At 28.3% G+C, this 22,065-nt stretch overlaps 2 protein-coding genes across 3 annotated transcripts in view; one reads left to right on the top strand and one right to left on the bottom strand.

The window, feature by feature from the left end:
• Window positions 1–22,065, top strand: part of LOC103572600 (angiotensin-converting enzyme) — a 51,683-nt gene that overhangs the window by 4,825 nt on the left and 24,793 nt on the right. Inside the window, exons 1-10 of one of the 2 annotated variants that reach the window (XM_014444573.2) lie at window positions 10,266–10,673; window positions 11,525–11,944; window positions 13,782–13,940; window positions 15,099–15,195; window positions 16,460–16,603; window positions 16,693–16,884; window positions 16,952–17,049; window positions 17,367–17,536; window positions 17,621–17,745; window positions 18,414–18,756. In XM_014444573.2, coding sequence (XP_014300059.1) covers window positions 10,617–10,673; window positions 11,525–11,944; window positions 13,782–13,940; window positions 15,099–15,195; window positions 16,460–16,603; window positions 16,693–16,884; window positions 16,952–17,049; window positions 17,367–17,536; window positions 17,621–17,745; window positions 18,414–18,756 — 1,805 coding nt within the window. In that variant the 5' untranslated portion in view covers window positions 10,266–10,616. Of the gene's footprint in view, window positions 1–10,265; window positions 10,674–11,524; window positions 11,945–13,781; window positions 13,941–15,098; window positions 15,196–16,459; window positions 16,604–16,692; window positions 16,885–16,951; window positions 17,050–17,366; window positions 17,537–17,620; window positions 17,746–18,413; window positions 18,757–22,065 lie in introns of those variants that run through there. The other variant, XM_014444574.2, reaches the window with a different exon arrangement.
• LOC103572599 (uncharacterized) lies at window positions 18,919–20,640 on the bottom strand. The gene is made up of 2 exons (XM_008551252.1): window positions 20,614–20,640; window positions 18,919–20,104 (listed from the first exon to the last, which is right to left on the bottom strand). The coding sequence occupies exons 1-2, from the start codon at window positions 20,623–20,625 to the stop codon at window positions 18,923–18,925; spliced, it is 1,194 nt and encodes a 397-aa protein (XP_008549474.1). The 5' UTR covers window positions 20,626–20,640; the 3' UTR covers window positions 18,919–18,922.

The raw sequence follows: 22,065 nt of genomic DNA, 5'->3' as shown, positions 1-22,065 counted from the left end.
TTTCTTTAAACCGGAAGCGAAATTTTTTGATTGCAAAAGTCCGGTTGGATCGGTCACTCGATTGACACTTGATATCTTACGGAGATTTTAAGGCAATTACGGAGAGAACAGCGAAATTACTTTTGCTCTTCGGGTTGCCGACAGCTGAGTTCGGCGGTTGTTTACAACTTAAGTTAATTAGTTCCCACATTTTTTTGCGGTCAATTTCCTTCTTGCTTGTAATTCATTTTTTTTTTTATCTGAATAAATTTCGAGATACGCGCAAAAATAATTTTCAATTTTCATCTCAGAAATTAAAGCCGCTTTAATTTTTTTCTTAATTACTCATACAAAAAAAAATATATATGCGAGCAAATTTCATATATGAGACATATATGTCTCATATATGAAATTTGCCCGCATATATATTTTTTTCATAAGGGTATTTATCTGACCTCTGTCGATGCATCAAATAAATTTTCAAAAATATCTAAATTGACTTCAGTTTCTAGTCTCAAATTTTTTCTCAAATTTTCAAATTATCTATAATTTTTTGACGTTCATTAAGCTGAACATTTCCACAGCATACTTTTACCCAGTTCCCGCATAGCTGCCAATCCATAATAACAAATTAAATTTTATGTAACCCACGCCCACCCTTTTACCCACTTTTAAAACAAATTTTCGATTAGAAATTCAGATAAACCCGTATATATATGCAGGTATATATTTATTATATACAATTATATAATCATTAATTAATTAATTCTATCAATGCAACTCAAGTTAATCATAAGTATAATCAGCCCACTGAATATTAACGAATATATATAAATATATACCAGGTAAAAAGATCTCAACCAAAAGATTTGGTTGTAATGATATGTTGTAACAGGACATCGATGGCCGTAATAATTACGAAATAATCCATGCGAATGTCTGCACACGCCGCACTAGACTCCACACCATAGTAACAGTATCTATGTTATTTTACATACACACGTTACTACACATACACATGCATTACTCTAGACCCGACATATGTGACCATGGTAAATATGTCTAGTTCCGACACGTTTCATCGAACATATTAAGTTCAGTCATAAAAAAAATTTAAACATTCAACTATCACAAAAAAACATTCGCGCACACGTGTACTATTTGTATACATATATATGTGCATATGTCTCTATGTATATATTAAAACACATTAATCGCCCACGTATCGTGTAGTTTTGCACCCTGCTAAGATAATATTGTCAGAAAGGGTGATTAAGTAAATCTATGACGTTATCGAAAATTTATTAATTTTTTTTTTTTTTGAAACGCAATCATACTTCGTATTTATTGATAAAAAAATAATATATCATTTATTTGACATTATGCTTTTATATTTAAATATAATGAGTAAAAATAATTTTTTAGTGCGAAAATTTTTTTTTGTCCCAAGAAAATTTTTATTTTCAATTTATAATGCAAAAAATCTCAGGGCGACTTAAAATTTTTTTTAAACGATTTCAAATTTTTCGCGCCAAAAAATTTTTCGCATGATAAATTTGAAACAAATTTTTTCTATGGTAAGTAAAAATATTTTGCACCAAGAAATTTTTTTTTTTTGTAAATATATGTATATATATAAATATTACCAAGTACAAGTATATATAATTTATATAATCGGTATGTTAAATAAGATGTAAATATATGTATGTAAATATAATATATGTAATGCGTGTTTTCAGTTTTAACGATTGTTAGTTGATTATTGATAGAAAAATAGAGTGGAGTCATCGATATTCATTGACGATACGTGTGAAAGTATACATCTGCATAAGTACTTGTTATTTCTGATACACGTGTGTTAGTACATAAATATGTACGGATGAATAGATGCATGGAGATAATGATACTTGTGCGCTAGGTTTGTCTACTTTGTATTATGAAATGTAAACTAGTTTACGTGCTAGGTGATGAGACGTCAGATGCTTACAAAATTTTCTGTTTATGCACTTCGCGACAATTTTTTTTTTTTTTTTCGAACTCTTTACACTTTAGATTTTTTATTAGACCGTTTTTTTTTTTTTGAAGATTGTTTTGATAGATGAGTTTATGTGTTTTATGTTGATGAGAGATATTTTGTAGGAGAAATTTAAAGTAAATGATGTTCTTGATGTGTCGCGAAATGGAAAGTAAATGCAATGTTTTCATAGATCGTAACAAAATTATTTGTACATAGGGAAAAAAATATAAACGCAAGGAAAATTGAAGTTTGATACCAAAGAGGCGAAGTTCAAAATTTTGAATTCTGAATCCAGAAAATGGGTATAATTTTTGACTGGTTTTGTGTTCAAATTTCATATTCGACATGTAGAACTTTTGAACCTGAGGTAGAGTAGAACCACGTGGAACTTTTTTTGAATTTTTGTAAAAAGTTGTGTAGAATTTTATATGAGAAAAATTTGAGTCAAAAGAATATTTTGAAAAAACATTTTTCAAAAGGTATTTTCACTATTTTTTTCCTCGTTCCAAAAAAAATTGTCATTATGAACCAAAAGTCTGATGAGAATCAAAAAACGTTCATGAAAAATTTCAAATTGGAGATTTTTTGAACTTTTTTGGAACCAGGGTAAAATGTAGTAAAATTTTGTTTTTAAAAATATTTGTAAGTTGGGATGTTCATGTAAAAATTTTCCAAAATGAAATTTTGGAAAAAAATGGGATTTATTAAATAGTTTTTAAAAATTATTACAATAATTTTCCTCAGACTTGGACGGTATCCAACTGTTGGCAAGTAAAAGTACTCATGTAGATTTCTACTCGGATGTACTAAAGACAAGTTAGATTTCTGTCAGGTAAAAGTAATAAATAAATACGAGGTTTAATATAAAAACAAGTTATCTCATGCATTCATAGCGCAGTTACTTGTTAGATTTTAAAACAGAGGAAGCTAGCGTACTATTCTTCATATTAAATACCCTACTAATTAAAAGTTTTAATTCAAATAATAATTATTTACCGGCTGTATTATTGTATTAATTTTACTTAACTGCTGGCTCATAAAGATAAATAGGAGGCTGGAAAATTTAAAGAGCTGAAAATAAAAAGGAACACTTTGGCATCTGCATTGTCCTAGATCTAGTGAACATCTTGATGGCACGCTGCCAGGACTTGATACCGCAGATGCTACTAAAATACTACGCTTTACAATATTATATTATGTATGTAATATATATCACATTATATGTTGTAGATATCTATATAGATAGGGATCAAATATATGATCATGTACGAAATCATGAAATTTAATGTTTAATTTCAAATTTTTCAAAAAAAAGTAATCGTTTATTTTTTTTTATCCTTTAATAAAAAAGTGAGGCAAAATGAGCCATTAAAAAATTTCACAATTTTTTTTTTTAACGAAATTCCAATTTTTTCGAAAATTTGAAAAAATTGTAGTTTTTTTTTGGTGGCCCATTTTAACCCGGTAAATAATAAAAAAAAAAATATTTCAAAAAATTGCACCTGTAGTTTTTTAAATTTTCTACATGTGCATTTTTTTTATTTTTTGTTTTTTTGCAAATTATTTGTTGAAAAAAAAATCCGAAAATTACTAATTGTCTGCTAACTTCAGGATCATAAAAAAATAGTCTTTTTTTTTACTCAAATCTCAACCAAATTTTTGATGTTAAAATTAAAAAACAAATTTTTCGAAAAATTGCACTTATAGCTTTTTTAATTTTCTACATGTGCATATTTTTATTTTTTTTTTAAATTAAATTTAAATAAAAAAAATTGGATATTGAATAGAAAAAAAAATTAAAATCGCTATTATCTTAAAATAAAAAAATAGTATAATATTTTTTTTTTACTCAACTTCCGTAAACCACACCCAGTAATTTTCACTAAAGTCGACATTGATTATTGTGAAATTACTTGTTCATCTATTAAATGAGACAAGAGTTGTCGCAGCTCTCCTTAAGACGAAAGATAACAAAGTTAGCGTTGTATTGTCGACAGATGAGGAGGTAACAGTAAATTGACGTCATCATGAATATTTTACCGTAGAAATTTTTATTTGTAAATGGGTTAAACCCGAGGAAGGAATTATACTAAAAACTAAAATAGACAAATAAATAAAATAATAATGACACTTGGGAGATAGTCATCCGGTGTTTAAAATTCGAATTTAAGTGAAAAATTTTCCATTACACTCGACGCACGTCTTGATTGTTTACGAAATTAAATTTGAAATGTTTGTTATTTACCTCACATACAGTAATAGAAGATTGTAATTAAATTTAACTTTTTTTTTATTTTTGTCAGTACTTTGACGGAGAAAATATTAAAGTCATGACTGACGTTAATAAGTATGTGGACTTACGTGATATGAGACGCTTTCACCGATTTTAACGACTGCCAAGATGTTACTGATCATTTAATTAAACATCTCTGGCATTTTCATGTACATTGTAAATAAAATACGCAGCGGGTTCATTTCATCTTTTGAGAAAAAAATTCACTTAGAAATTTTTAAAGCGCATTTTTATTTTTTTTATTTTTTTTTTTTTTTATGTCAAATTGAATTTCTTTTACGAAATAATTTTTTTTATATAACAAACATTTGAAATTTTCTTTTAAATTTTATGTCATTCGGAAATTAGCAGGCAATTAAAAATTTTGATTTATTTTTTCAACAAATCAATTACGAAAAAAAAAAAAAAAAAAAAAAAATATGCACATGTAGAAAATTCAAAAAACTATAAGTGCAATTTTTTCAAATATTTTTTTTTTTATAATTTATTGTTAAAAAAAAAATCCAAAAATTATTTGACGTCAGCTAACCAGTGTCATACTTTAAAAATATATTCCTTATATTTTCTAACAAAGCAATTACAAAAAAAAAAAAAAAGAAAAATATGCACTTGTGGCAAATTGAAAAAACTAAAGGTGCAATTTTTTAAAATATTTTTTTTTTATATTTTATCATTTTGAAAGAAAATCAAAAAATTATTCGTCGGTTAACGTCAATATAATAATTTTTTTTATTTATTTTATAAATATATAAAATTACTGTTATTTGCTTGGGTAATTCAGTTTCATTAAATAAATTGAGTTCTTCAATTACATAATATGAAATTATTATTAAAATAAAAATATCATAATTACAAATAAAATTAAAATTTTATAAAAAAAAAAAAATATTTGAATCACGATATTAAATTTTCTGTTTCAATTAACGTATGACTAAGAGTATGACTAAAATATATAAAAACAATTAACTAACATAATTATTCATACACCTATTGATGAATTTAAATACTTTGTTTGTATTTTTTTTTTTTACGATTTTACCTTGACCCGAAGGTTTCCGAAGAACCAAAAACTCGCCGCATTAATTTAAAAAAAAAAAAAAAAAAGTACTAAGTCAAGAGCAGCAAGACGTTTTTCACAGGCCGGTAGACAAAGTTATCCATGCATAGAAACACTTTTTATTTCATCAAGTGATTGTCATCAGAAGAAATGCTCCTCGGCACCATTTAGTGTTCAATAGACCGAAGATTTATTGTTTACATTTTTTGCTAATATTCTGTCGATTTAAATAAACAAGCTTGAGAATCGGATTTCTTGTACGATTGGGTTCGATTAGATGCCGAGTAAGTTTCTAGATCTAGTTTCTATGCGCACAGTTTCTTACATCGGTGATTCAGCTTGAGTTGTAAATGTATTAGGATTGAGGACGTGAGTTGACGATATTTACATGAAGTTTATGTCCTTTGTCATTGTTGAAAAACTTTATGTTTGTCCAAGTCCTTGCTCTGTGATTTCATTGATAATTAAATTAAAAAATTTATTATTATTATTCAATAATAACTATTCATTTTTTGTCATTTTTTCATGCGCGTCCGAAATTTCTTAGTAAACAAAAAAAAAATATATTATTGCTTCGTCATATTGGTACGACCTTCCCTAATTTTTTCCGTTTTATAAAAATAATTTCTGGCCTTTAAGGATCAAAAATTGGAAAAACCTAATTTTGAAAAATGATTTCAAGTTTTTGTGTGAAATAAAAATTTTCATATCATCAAATTTTAATTCTGTATTTTGAGATAGACTTTCCACAAGCTTTAGATGCAAAAAAAAAAAAATTGCTGCCAATGAAATTTCTCAAAAATAAAATTTTGAAAATTTGCTGTCAACTTTTTGAATTCCAAATTTTAAATACGACAATAAATTATCATTTCACGTTTTCTGATAAAGAGTTTTTAGGCCTATCAATCATATATGAAACTCGGGTAAAATGGGCCATCCTCCAAATTTTTTTTTTTTTAACTTTTGAAAAATTTGACTGGCAAATATGATTTGTATGACAATTTGAACGCAAAACGTCAAAAATAAAATTTTCAAAATTTGACATTTCCCTGGTCTCAAATCATTTAAAAAAAATTGTCAAAATAATTTCTAGCTTCTCCATTTTGTCCAAATTTTTCCTGTATCCTTAAACTTGAGCCAATAACTGCAAAATTTCAAATTTGCATTTCAATTTTTTTTTTTTTTTCAGTCTAACATCTCATATATTTATATATTTATATGGTTAAAAGTCTCACGATGATCTAGAAATATATATATATATATATATATATATTACCGTATATTGGCTAAGTTAAGGCCACTTTTCTTACAATATTAGACTGCTACTATATAAATTGACCTTGAGTTTCTACTAGTACAATAATATATATATTTATATACACTATGTAATATAAAATGGATACTATTTACGTAATCGTATCATGTACACACGAATGTACTTAACTTCACACGGGTGTCCTTTTAAATTTAGCATTGGATTTTAGTTTTATTTTTATTTATTTTCTCCCTCTTCTGTCGGTATCACAAAAATTACCTTTTATTTTTTTATCCATTAACTGAACATTTAAAAAATAAATAATAATTTTTTAAAAAAAATTTACTATCACCACTGTTACTATTTACCGATTTTTGAGGTCAATGGATAAGAAATAAATTTTTAATGAATGTAATAAGCCGGGAATATAAAGATGATACGAAGTTTCAGTTGAAAGTAAACAATACTAAATATATTTAGCTAGATAAAAAAAAATAATGCCGGTCCCACGGGTAGCTTGGCTTCAAATATATATATTGTGTATATTCCTTGAGTTCAAGTACGTCGAGAGGGAAATTCGCGATGCGCACTGATGAAATAAAATAGCCGCAATAATGAAAAACATTTTTTTTTTAATTAACATGCTGTAATTTTTTCTTATCCCGCATAAAAATATCATATATGGTAAACATATATTAAAAAATATATGTTACAGATATAAATATATATGTGACAATACATGGAATCTTATATAGAACTATACATAGATTTCGGCCGATTTTATTATATTTCTATATATGTTTTCTCTCATATGATTTCATATATTTTCGTATAACTTCAATATATTATATATATATTTAAAAACTTATAATTTCAATATATTCGAACATAAATGTTATTTATGTATGGAAACAAATAAGAATACATATATAATTCATCATTATATGACACGATATATGTACCATGTATTCTTTATAAATTTTTATATATTTTTCGATATATAGAACCATATAAGTCTCCCCATATATATAAGAATAAATAAAATCTATTCTTTTCTATCTTTCTCTCTCTGTTATAAGATTCAAACATGTGTTCAGAATATATATGTGTGCTAGCTTACAAATTTACATATATAATTATCAATATATGTAATACATATATGTGCTAACTTATAAGTTCACATATATGATTATAAATATATATAATACATGTATTAATTTATAAACTCACGTATATAATTAATTATATTAAAACACTATATTATATATAAGAAAATATATATCGTTTTCGGCCCCTTATATGGTCCCATATTGATCATATATTTTTCCATATATTTATCATATATGGTATTTTCATGCGCGATTTTTTTTCAGTCCACAGAAATTTATGAAATTTTTTTCTGTGGACTGAAATCAATTTTTAGTAAAAAAAAAAATTGAATTAAAAAAAATTAATTAAAATTACATGTTTAATAATCAGTCACAGGAAGTGATACATCGCTCCTCCCAACTCGATGACTCGAAGACATTGAAAAAAAAAAATAGTAACAAATTGGTATGAGTCACCTGTTATTTAAATATCAACAGTTTATAAAAATTAATTCATTTCTATTTGTAATTATAATTGATAATTATGTAGTTAAAATTTCTTAATAAATATCCTTCGAGTTAACACTCGGTGAGTTTTCCGTTGATAATTCAAATTAATATCTCAATTAATTGCTATCAGCATATCATGAATTACAACATAAAAATAAAATAAAATCATTTTTTATAATTATTTAATTAAATACCCTTGACCATTTGACAGGAATATGAATCATATAAATAGTATACTGTTTCATAGAATTTATATTATATATATGTATAATGAAGAGTCAGGAAAATGACAAACTAATTAGCATAATATACTTATTACATACTTGTGGTGTAATAGAGTCTCTATAAATTAATTTAAAAAAAAAAAAAATAAATAAATAAATAATTCTGGACAATTTTTTTCTTCACGAGGACAATTTTCTTAAATTTTATCGTCCTTCAGAAAATTGTCATTTTTTTTTTTTTTTTTGATTTTATCATATATTTAACTATATATTTTTCTAGTAAATATGATATTTTTTTTTTTATGTAATCGTAATAAAATATTAAGCCAAATTTAACCGGAAGTAATTAAATTTATTTTGCTGATAATTAAAAAAAATTCAATTTTGAAAAAAAAAAAAAAAAAATTATTTAAGAAGACATTTTTCAATAACAAAGGATAATTAAAATATGTTGATTGTTTTTAAATAATATTATACAATCTAATTAATTATGAATGCATACACGAGGACAAATCTCTTTCTCACGCTCTGAAGATATTAAATTGGATTTAATTGGCGAATAAATAAATAAGAATATGAATGAGGATATTGTCGACAGTCTATTGATTGACCGCCATTGCAATATCATGGTTATAGACGTGTTAAAAGATTGTATATTCATTTGGTTGTTAGATCATTTGTTATTGTTTATTATAATTATTCATTATAGTGCGTGTTTTTTAGTACTGCCGCAAGCCGCCAGGTGTCTTCTGTGGCTCTGAATTGTTCATTAATAGTCATTTATGTTACGTCATATATATAATAGTTTAATATATTTTGCAAATGTATACTTCTATTATATAAATAAATAAATATGATATTTATTTATATAATTTTACTGCACATATTTTTCTAACCGTGACATCGACTATCTTTAAAAAAATTTAAATTAAAATAACTTGTAAACAATTGAGTTTATGAAAAAACTTAAAGAATACTTTTTTGTAGCAAATTTAATTCTGAATAAATTTGTATTCTTATATTTTTATCGTATCTTTGATAGCAACCTCATAATTTCAATTTAAAAGACCAAGTACATGAGGAAAATTGAAAATTTTTTTCCGTCAATGATTTCGTGACTTCAAACGGAAATTCCGGCTAAACTATTGAAGATACGTAAAATATATCTCTATACATTTTTATAGGAAATTAAATAATCTACAAAAAAGTTCATTACAACTTTTCTGTACATCGAATATTTTCAGCCCAATAGTAGTCCAAAGTAAAGTAAAAAAAAGTTTTCAAAATTACACGAGTGCTCAAAAAATTTTTATTAAATTTTCAGTACAAATTAACAAAAAAAAAATTCAATTTAAAGGACAATACAATAAATGAACGTAACCAAACGTGAGAAAAAAGTTATTTATTATTATTATGATGCAAGTGACCTCCTCCCTACTTATTTTAACACTGAGTGCCGCCCTCCTTCCAACCTTTTATATTTTTTACCATCTACCTATTGTGCACATGCACACAAACACGCAAAATTTTTTTTTTCAGTCCATCGCTTCTCCTCATAACTTAAAAGTTTAAGCCCGCTAATGTCTTGACAACTTGTATTCCACCACTTTCAACTTTTACATCAACATATAATACCACTACCATACTTGCGTATTATCTCATACTTATACTCATAGTCTAGTCATAGTAAACCTATTTGTTGTTACATTAGCATGGTATTTTTTTTTTTTCCTACTACCAGCCCATCCTATCCTCCCTATTTATTACTATCTGTCCCTCTTATTTTATCTCCATTCTTTTTTACCTGAATAATAAGCTAATGTAATGCTCTTTCTTACTTACTCACTCACTTACTTGCATTATATGAACACAAATACGAATATAATACTATTATATTATGGGTTTATAGCTTACTTGTACTACTGACTCCCCCACTACTTAAAATACGGATGACCTCTTCTGTATTACTCGAACTACTCGCACGCAGAGATAAATGTATATGGACGGGCCTATGTCACTTTTAGTAACGTTAACGAGCTAAGAAGTGTCGGGTCACTAATAACGAATATTTATTTTTATATTTATTAATTTAATACTTAGTTCATATATTTATGAGAATTTTTTAGTGAAATTATTTGGCACTGGTTTTGTTCATATATATTTATATATTTTTATAAGGAAGTATTTGTCAGGATGGAGGTCCTCCATCGTCCTGTATTTGTTGTTATCCTCGCTGGTGGATGGAGATGTGTAAGTTTATTTATGTGGGAGAGTAATTAGTGCAGTTTATTTATCATGTTCTATATATATTTTAAGTGATTGAATAATTAATTTTTTTTTGTTAATTATTAAAATGACCTTAATATTTTAATTGGATAATTTTTTTATTTACATAATATTTTTTTTTTTTGTATATGATATTTGAAAAAATTTTCGCGGCATTTGATATAAATTTGAAAATTTTTTTAAAGTCGGGTAATATTTGGAAACGATCAAATTTTATGAAATTTTTTATTAAAGAAAAAAAATTTTTCAGAAAAATGGGCGGTAAAAAATATTTGAAAAAATTTTCGCGGCATTTGAAATAAATTTGAAAATTTTTTTAAAGTCGGGTAAAATTTTGAAAACGATCGAATTTTATGAAATTTTTTATTAAAGAAAAAAAATTTTTCAGAAAAATTGGCGGTAAAAAATATTTGAAAAAATTTTCGCGGCATTTGAAATAAATTTGAAAATTTTCGTAGGGTTATTGGGTGAAAATTTGGAAACGAATGAATTTTATGAAATTTTTGATTTAGGAACAAAAAATTTTTGGAAAAATAGGCGGGAAAAATATTTGAAAAATTTTTGACAAAAAAATTAATGAGAATTTTTTAATCAAAAATTTTGAACTTTTTGATTAATTTAAATTAACAACAACTGATTAAAAATAAAAATCGTTATGAAATAAATAAAAGTATGAAAATGAAAGCAAGTTTCAGCGTTTGAACATGACAAGGGTAGTAATGAATAACTAAAATACTAAAGGTCGAATGAAAGTTATATAAATGGAAGAGGTTGATGACACTTATGATATATATAAACTTTATTGACTATTCCAGATATCCACGTGTATGATATTCGTGTTATTTTCATTATCACTCGTATCTTGTCAATTGGATTTGCCTCCCCTAAGAGATGAGCGCGTGTCTGCAGACGCTTATAATCAGCGTAATCGGGGATCTATAGATCCCTATAACCAACGTGACCGTGGATCGATAGATCCTTACAATCAACGTGATCGAGGATCTTCAGATCCTTACAATCAACGTGATCGAGGATCTTCAGATCCTTATAATCAACGTGATCGTGGATCTATAGATCCCTATAATCAACGTGATCGAGGATCTAGAATAAATGACTTGGATTATAAAAATGTCCTTGCGCGATTGGATTTTCAAGGTGCAGAAAGGTGCAGCAATAATGTCGCCGCTCAATGGAATTATGAGACTAATGTTAATGAATACTCGCAACTTCAAGCTGTAAGTTCACATATTTATTATTTATATTTAAGTAAATATATATGAGACAATAATCCATGAGAAAAAATTCAATTTCAAAATTTTCAAAAAAAATTGTAATAGTCAACTTAGGGTTGATAATTTTTAAAAATTTGAAAAAATTTGAGGGTAAGAAAAATTTTAACTTAGTACACAGAAAAAAAGGATTTTTTGAGGCAAAAATTTTTTCTTCGCCCCAATAAATTTTATTTCTGTAATTTTCAAATTTTTCTGAAAATTTTAAAACAAAAATAATTAGACTAAAATTTTCCTACTTGAATTTTATAAAAATTCTAAAAATGATCGACTCAAAGTTGAGTTTTTTCTCAAATTTGGAAACACCTGAAAATTTTTGGAAAAATTTTTTTTGTATGAAAAATTACAGCCCTTATTTTCTATACGCTAACACGCGATCATTAAAATAAATATTTTCAAAATTTCCTTACCGACTAAGAGAAAATTCAAACGAACTTTTTGAATAAAAATTAATTAAATAAAAAATTATATTGCTAGTCAATAAGGATGTTGATTATTATTAATATCATTGTATTCCTTGAACTAGATTAATAATTAAAGATGATAAAAATTTTCCTGATTCATTTATGACTTGAATACGTTCAATTCACGATTTTTATTATTATTATTATTATTATATTTATTATTATTTTTTAATGCTAGTATCTCACGCGATACCTTTCAGTTCGTTATTTTCTTAACTGATACGACCACCAGGTTTTTATTTAGAAACTAATCATATCAAATTATAGATTATCGCTATCTGTATTTTCAGACATGAGAAACTTTCTTTTTTTTTCGTAATTGCTCTACTTTTTATTTTTCAAAAATTTTTTTTATGCTGGTTATTTGAATTGGTAATTTTAGTTTGCAATTAAAAATAAATTTCATAATTTTTAAAAAAACCAACAGGAAATACATAAAAATCTATTAATTTCCAAAATAAAATTAATTGAGCAAAAATTAATATCGAAAATAAATGAAAAAATTTATAATAAAAATGAATTTGCAAAATTTACTTTATTATTTTTTTTTATAATATTGTATAGACAATAATAATGAAAAAAATCCTCGACCTCATCTCCGACGTCAGATTCACGAGATTGATTGGCCGCTTGCGTTTTACCACGTGAAATTTCTCGGCAAATGCATAACTTGAGAATTACAAATACTTCTACATACATATATATTTATATATGTATAATGTATATATGTAGTATGACCACGTGAATAGTCTTATAGCTTTACGTCGAATGATGCACGAGAAAGGGCGTGTGTAGAATGACAATACGTTAATGTGCGTCTTGATACGGGAAATGTTCCCAGGTGCTATTGTTGTGTCGGCAAAACCCATTGCGATTAAAATATTGAGTAAGAGTTTCAGTAGACAACCACTTACTGCTTACATATTCGCCGGTAAAAGATGTGGCTTTTTTTAAATTATTTTTTTTTTTTTCATTACTTTGTTACATTACGCGATTTCGGTAATCGTTACCATCACATGCTCGTCGCGTGTCATTCATTTTTATAATCACTATTTTGCATAATCAAAATTCATTTCATTTTTTTTTTTTTAAATAAAAAAATTTTACGCGCTCATTTTAAATTTTTAAAAATCGGTTATGAAAATTCAAGATTAAGATTTTAAATATTTTATTCATTCAAGTGGCCTATTATATTTATATATATTTTTTTTTTTCTAGGACAATAACCAGGCTACTACCCCCCCCCCCCCCCCCCCCACCCCCTGTTAAAAATAAAAACAATTATTCTATTAACAATATCAAATGATTTATATTTACAGTTAGAGGCACAACGAGATTACGCAGAATTTCAAAATGGCGCATGGCAATTGATCAACAAACTAGATGTCTCCAATCAACGTGATCCAGTCCTCCAAAGACGATTGAGATATTTATCAATCGTCGGCCCAGCAGCTTTGCCACCCGACCAATTAGACCGGGTAATTACTACAAAAAAAAGGAATTGGCGCGAAAATTTTTGGATTTTAAATTGAAATCAAAATCATTTTTCTTAGAAAAAAAATTCTTGCGCCAAGAAATCTTTTTTTTTTTACGTAACAATTTTATTCTATCTTCCTTTAAATACCGACAATAACAACAACAATAAATTAAAATATTTCCCACATATTTAATACAAATGTAAGGTGTAACCAAGGTCAAACGTAACTAGTAGAACTAGGTCACAATACCAGTGAAGAAATGTAAGAAATATCGCTCAACCACAACGAACACTACTGACACTGATGACTCTTTTACCTTGAGTAGGTCATTTCTCTGTACTTTAAATACGTCAACTATCGGACTAATTAATTTAAGTGCAGACTCATAAAATCGTTTTTTTTTCTAAAAAAATAAAAAAATGTCAACCATTAAAAATTCAAAAAAATTAATGGACATAATTTATGCTATTTTTTTTTGTCATAAATTTTTTTTGACTATATATATATATATATGTATAGAAAATAGTTACCTCACTAGAGCACGTTTCTGAGTGATTTACCACCCGACCTTTATTATTAAGTACCCAATGATTACGTAATTTATTGTGAAGATCGTTTAAATGCATTTTAAAATGCTGAACAGACTAAAGAATATTTAATAGTTATAGTCATATATGTAAATAAATATAATAAAATAAATATAATGACGTTTATAGAACAAGATAAAGTATTTGAATAATATTTAAATATATTATTTGTTTTTAGAATGTGTCTTCAAAATTTAAATTATTTATATATATATATATATATATATATATATATATATATATATATATAGTATGATGGAGAATAGGATTTAAAATAAACCGACAAGTAATTACTTATACAATCGATGAGAAAATACGAGAGTGTATAGAATACGCGTTAAAAAATATGAAAAAAAAAAAAAAATTATTATTTTACAAAGAATGAGAATACTGTGTAAGGTGTAGTTTTGTTATAGAATATGTTTTATAATAATGTAATATGTATGACGCAGTGATGCGTGACAAGATGTTAAGATTATGCGTAGGCCGAGGAGGCTTAATTATTTTAATGTTGTTGTTATCAGTCTCGTAAAAACTTTCACTCAAATAAATTACATTTTTCTTGTTTCAGTATAACCGACTGATTAATGATATGCTGGCTATTTATAATTCGGCGACTATTTGCGCGCACAATGATCCATTTAGATGTGGATTAAGACTGTATCCAGGTAAATTTTGTGTTTTATTGGTTAATAGGGTTTTATCGGTCTTGTTGGGGTGATCCTGCATTCACTAATTTTTTTTTCGGGGATCAGTTGCTCCCAAATGTATTTGACAGCATTTAGGGGATGTAAATAAGTCAATTAAATTTAATTGCCGCATCTTACAGTAGCTTACACTGAAAAAAAATCGGTAGAAGCTACCTATTGGCAACCGGTGGCCGCTACCGATTATTTCGGTACCACTTACCTAATTTTCAGTAACAGCTACCGATTTTTTTTCCAATCAGTAATGGCTACCGAAATAATCGGTAGCTGTTACCGAATAATCGGTAGCTGATACTGAAAATTAATCAGTAGCGGCTACCGAAAAATAATCGGTAGTGGCTACCGATTATTTTTTTCAGTGTACAAGACAAAAATCGTCCTCTGAGCCATTAATCCTGAGAAAATTTTTCCTTTTTGGAGACCCATTGTTCCGAAATGAATTTTAATTCATTCCGAGGTTCAAAAATAAGTAAAATCAAGTCAATTCATGAATAAAAAAAATTTTCGCGGCCAGAGATAAGTTACTGGGTCTCACAGTAGCTTACAACGCAAAATTCGAAATTTTGGGGTCTGACTCTTCACGAACTTTGTGCAGTTAATCGGTTCTTAGTAAAAATATATTGACCTGCGAAATAAAAGTTATCTCAGTACTTTTTCCAAATTTTTTTAGTAAAAATAATCTCATAGAAGGTCTAACTTTTGCTTTTTTTTTTTTCCAAATTTTTCAAAATCCAAAAAATGATTAAATTAAACTTCAGAATTTTCCCGAATTTCGAAGATTACTATTATGAGTTTTTTGAAAAATTTTTCGAACGAATTTTTTTTACCCGAGGACGGATAGTTAATTATAGAATTTGCATAAATTGATTGCATAAAATTTTTAATAGCATGCAATTAGTTAGCAACAATGAGTAACAAACAATTATGCATTTAAAGAAAATTACAATTCAAATGGTAATTTGTTATTATGCTCAACTAACCATTATTTTAATAAACTTCATTTGAATATTTAATATCACCTTCTTATTAATTTTATTACTTAATATATATAATTATTCAAATTTAGTTTTGAACAATTAATGCGTAACTAAGTACCGTGTGAAAATCTTGTATAATTTAAAAAAATAATTCAAGTTGAATAAATAAAAATGAACTATTTACAAAATATATATACATATATATATGAGAGTGAATTTATAGTATAATTTAAACCGTTTATTTATAGAAATATCAAAACTAATGGCCAAAAGTAGAGACTGGGATGAATTACAGTGGGTGTGGGTGGAATGGCGACGACGAAGCGGCTCGCAAATCCGTGACCTCTATAGTCAATTAGTCTTTTTGAATAATGAAGTTGCCAGATTAAATAGTAAGCCATAAAAACTTCTCATATTTAAATATAAACTCTATGTTAATAAATTTTGAATTATTTTAATTAAAAAAAATTAACTGTTGCAGATTTTACTGACGCAGCAGACTACTGGATGTTCCCATACGAGTCGCCGGATTTCCAGCAAGAATTAGATGAAGTGTGGGAAAGTGTCCGACCTCTTTACGAAGAACTTCATGCATACGTTAGAAAGAAGCTTCGCGATCTCTATGGGCCTGAAAGAATCGGCGGACATACTCCACTTCCTGCTCATATACTTGGTAACTATTTTTTTTCATCTATGAATTTAAATTATTAATTAGTGATTAATAATTAAAATTAATTAAGGAAATGTATGGGGACAATCTTGGACAAATCTTCTTGATATAACTACTCCTTATCCTGGAAAATATTACATGGATGTTACGGAAGAAATGCAAGCGCAGGTAAAAAATCCCAACCTCTGAGTTTAAAATAAATTTTTTTTTGCACACCTCAAGTAAAAAATTTGGCAGCCATTTTGTTTTTACTAGTATTCTCTTTTATTTTTTTCTCCGCTAACTACTGGCAGCAGCACTAGTGCGACAGTAGAGTTAAATAAAAAAAGGCGGGAGATTTTAAAAATTTGAAATTCAAAATTTAAAGACTGGAAAGTAAGAAATAAAATTGATAATTTAGGTAAATAATAATTATGAGTGATTGAGGTGCGCACTTAGGGATTTTACAAATTTTTTATTTATTTTTATTGAAAATTTATTTACAGGGATACACACCCATAGATATGTTCCGTATCGGAGAAGAATTCTATCTATCACTAAATTTGAGTGCAATGCCCCAGGAATTCTGGTCGGGAAGTATACTCGTCGACCCAGGTGACCGGCCATTAATTTGTCAACCTTCCGCTTGGGACTTTTGTAACCGCGTAGATTATCGGCAAGTCATCAGATCTTCTCTATTCATACTTTTTTATCAACCCCTCGAGTGAACTATTCAAATAAACCACAAATTTTCCAACAGAATAAAAATGTGCACAAAAGTAACGATGAAGGATCTGATAACTGTCCACCATGAAATGGCGCACATTCAGTACTTCCTACACTACAGCCACTTGCCGCGTGAGTTCAGAGATGGCGCTAATCCAGGTAAGAATTTCTTTCAAATTTCGAATTTTATCATCTTCGTCTGTTACTTAATACTGTCCTAATTATTTATCCGCCCAATAAATATGTAATTAATCATATATATTTACTGACCAACAATAAATAGGAAACCGGAAGATAAACCTTTTAGCCACACTGTAATTTGAAAGTGAGTAATAAGCGATACGCTCCAAGTGAATTACTGCATTTATAATTTTATTGCTCCGGCTTAAATCTCTTTACGTATTATACAATCACTCAGTATAACATCTGGTTAAGCAAAGCTTAACACAAAGTAGCAAATAGAGATTTATAAAATTAATAAACAAATATCATTTAATCTACATCCGGAATTATGATCTGCTAATTAATCATCCGGCCGTGGCATTTAATCACAGGCGTACCAAAAAAAAAAAAATAATACTAAGTATACACGCGTGCGTTAGATCCTATATTACGCGATGTAATTATCTCACTTTCACTATCGCGGATGTTCTCCATACACCGGAACAGCTTCAATACAACCACAATAACATCAATCAACTCACACGTTATTACTGTAGGAAGTCTTCCGGCATAATTGAACATAATAAATTTTAATTAAGACTATTTCTACGAATATTCTAGATCAAATATAAAACAAACAAAAAAATGATAAACTGAATTCGCAGGCTTTCACGAGGCCGTCGGAGAGGCTGTCGCTCTGAGCGTTGGATCGCCGCGTCATCTCCAAACCCTTGGACTGGCGAACAAATACATCGATGAGCCGGCGGCAGATGTAAATTATCTGTTTTCGTTGGCGATGGAAAAATTGCCTTTGCTACCATTCAGCATCGCCGTTGATCGTTGGCGGTATGACGTCTTCCGTGGAATCGTCAATCGCGAGGAGTACAATTGTCATTGGCACAGAATGATGGAGCTCTATGCGGGAATAAAACCTCCCGTTTTACGATCGGAAGATGATTTCGACCCTGGCTCGAAGTATCATATTCCTGCCAATGTTCCCTACGTTCGGTGAGTGCTTAATTCTATTACTTAATAAATTAGCTTAAGGATTTTGAATTTTGGGATCGATCAACAAGGCCTTTGATTAGTTCTTTGGTTTTTATTTTCATACAAAAGAGATTTACAAAAAAACTGCGTTAATAATGATTAATAACTACCTATTGAATGCGTAATATTAATAACTATGATGAGACTCAAAATTGTGTCCGCCGTAGTCTCCATGATCACCAAGATCTGAGTTTCCGCCAAAGTCATGCTCGGGCTCGTGGTGTTGGTGATGTTCGTGATGTTCGACGTGCTCGTGGTGTTCGACCTTGTAGGGAACTGGTACCTTTACTGGGTAGGGAACGTGTTTTTCTACGGGATAGGGGACGTGCTTGGTAATGTGAACCGGAACTGGACGTTCAACTGGGACCTTAACTGGGTAAGGCACTGGTTTTTCAACTGGTACCGGAATCTTCTTTTCAACTGGGTAAGGAGCTGGTACGTGGACCTTTACTGGGTAGGGCACTGGTTTTTCAACTGGGTAGGGAACTGGTCGCTCAACGTGGACCTTGACTGGGTAAGGCACTGGGTGGTCAACTGGATAAGGAACTTTCTTTTCGACATGTACTGGGTAGGGCTTGATGATGTGGACTGGGTAGGGCCGGTCTACGGGCACTTTGACTGGGTAAGGAACTGGTTTCTCAACGGGGTATGGTTGGGGAACATGAACTGGAACCTTGACTGGGTAGGGAATATTTTTCTCAACGGGGTACGGTTGTGGAACTGGAACCTTCACGGGGTAGTGGACCTTTTTCTCAACTGGGTAAGGAGCTGGCACGTAAGTTTTGTAGGGAACTGGGCGTTCCACGGGAACGTGGACTGGATAGTGGACTTTTTTCTCAACGGGGTAAGGCGCGGGAATGTGTACAGGCACTTTGACGTATACTTTGTAAGGAACTGGAATTTTCTTCTCAACTGGGTATGGCTCGGCTACTGGAACCTTTACAGGGTAAGGCACTTCTTTTTCAACTGGATAGTGGACTTTCTTCTCGACTGGATAAGGCACCTTTACGTGCTTGACAATCGTTATTTCTTTGACTTTGGCTTCTTCGTGATGAGGGTATGAGTGGCTTTCAAATGAGTGCCCGTGTGACCCACCTTCGTAGCTGTCATGACCAGTACTCATGAAGAGTCCTTCATATCCGCCTCCGTAATTACCCTCTGAACTGTAAAGGCCGCGTTTCTCTTGCTTTTTTTCAACCGCAGAGTCTGTTGATTCAACAGATTTAGATTCTGCGGTTTCTGAGTCTTTTTCTTTGAGATCTTCCTTGCAGCTCACGCTGCTTGTTAGCAGCAATGCTAGTAATGCGAGCTGTAATTTTTAATAGATTAGATTATTTTATATTTTTTTTTAAAATAAACATCATTTTGAAAATCCAAAAAATTTTTTTTAATCGAATGGTTGTCACTTGAATTTATTTTTGATGATATTTTATTACAAATGGAAGATAATTTTGTAATAAAAATTTTATTTTAGAGACTAAATTTTAAATTATCACCAAAGAACATCAAAAAGTGTCTTAAATTTAAAAAACTGCACTTTTTAAATTTTTACTGAAAAATATCAAAATAATTGAATATTTACTATTCCATGCGACATCTAAAGTTATCTTGAAAAATTTTGAAAAATTTTTGAAAGAAAAAAAAAAAAAATAAATTTCACTTTAATAAATTTTTCCAAAATTTTGAATAAAATCAACTCTCACTTTCAAAAATCAAAATGAAAGAAAAAAAAAATATTCTGCCCAAGAAAAAAAATTTTTCCACATTTAAAAAAAAAAATATTTTGAAAACTAACACACACAAAAAATAAAAACTTACCGAAACTCTCATGACTAAATATTTATTGTAATGTTACAGTACTCCAGAGTTTACTGTAATAATTCCCCCCGGATACAATCCACTTTATATATACCCAAGTACAGCTTTCCCCGCCTCTAAATATCCTAGTACCCGCGGTAGGCCGGTTTTGTTGAAAGTGAAACACTTGGTTTTATGCGTGTTAACAACATATGATAACAGCACATTTCAAGCAACACATTCTACCCTCAGTACAATGCCAGTAATAAAACACTCGCACACAAGCGCACAATCACACATCAAACATGTGCTCCTTCTTAATCGAATCATCAATTCGATAACCATAGCATTGCCCAGACATTAAATATCGAAGACTTCCTTAAACTATTAATGTCCAGTCTGATCTAATCCCTCTATAATTTGATTAACAAGCATATTAATTTACGTTACCACAAAAAATATATATATACATATATGAAGCTAAGATTTATTAGCTTATGAACTATAGCTGATTAAATATTTCCGGAAATACTTTTTATCTACACTTGAATGGAATTATTCGTGTGTATAACTGTTTCGTATAAATTATTTACTAAGCGGAAGAGGAATAGTAGATATATATTTTTTGTATAGAAGGGCAGCGATGCAAAAACAAAAATAATTTATGTAAAAATTTTTTTATTAATCCTGGGATTCATTTATTGGACTTTTACCCCCGTGAAAACATTTACCAATAAAATATAATGAGTTTGAATGTAACAGATATCAGACAAATTTAAAATTATAAATAATTAAAAAAAAAATATTTATAAAAAATGCACTTATTAATTTGAAAATTTTTTAAATGCCCATTTTTTCAAAATTTTATTTTATTAATTATTTACTCTATTTATTAATAATTTTAAATTTGTCTGTCTTTTACATTCTTACGCATGAAATATATAAAATTTATATAAAAAATATATATTAACAATATATATATTTTTATTATATATCATCATACTCATATTTTTTCATAAATTCATACATATATATTTAATATATTTTTTTGATATTTTCATGCATGTATTTTTATCATCATGGTTAGCAGACAGTTCGCAATCTTTGAATTTTTTTTAGCACCTCAATTCAAAAACAAAAAAAAAAAACTAAAAATATGCACATGTCAAAAATTAAAAAAGCTACAAGTGCAATTTTTTCAAATATTTTTTTTCTTATTATCTATCTTTTTTCCAAAATCCAAAAATTATTAAACCGGTTAATTTCAGAACCATCTATTTTTATGTGTTCTGATATATTTTGTATATATTTAAATTACATTTTAAATACATAAAATATATAAAAAAATCAACCGAAAATTATTTTTTAAAAATATATTTTTTATTCTTCAACACTAATTTTTTTTTCATGGGGGTATTTTGCATTTGCAAATTTCAGACCTAGATATTGTGATTGTATACTAAATTTTATATT

This window comes from Microplitis demolitor, chromosome 5, assembly GCF_026212275.2.
Source record: "Microplitis demolitor isolate Queensland-Clemson2020A chromosome 5, iyMicDemo2.1a, whole genome shotgun sequence".
Lineage (NCBI taxonomy): Eukaryota > Metazoa > Arthropoda > Insecta > Hymenoptera > Braconidae > Microplitis > Microplitis demolitor.
Note: the sequence above shows the minus strand (reverse complement) of the source record. Positions and strands in the feature narration are given on the sequence as shown.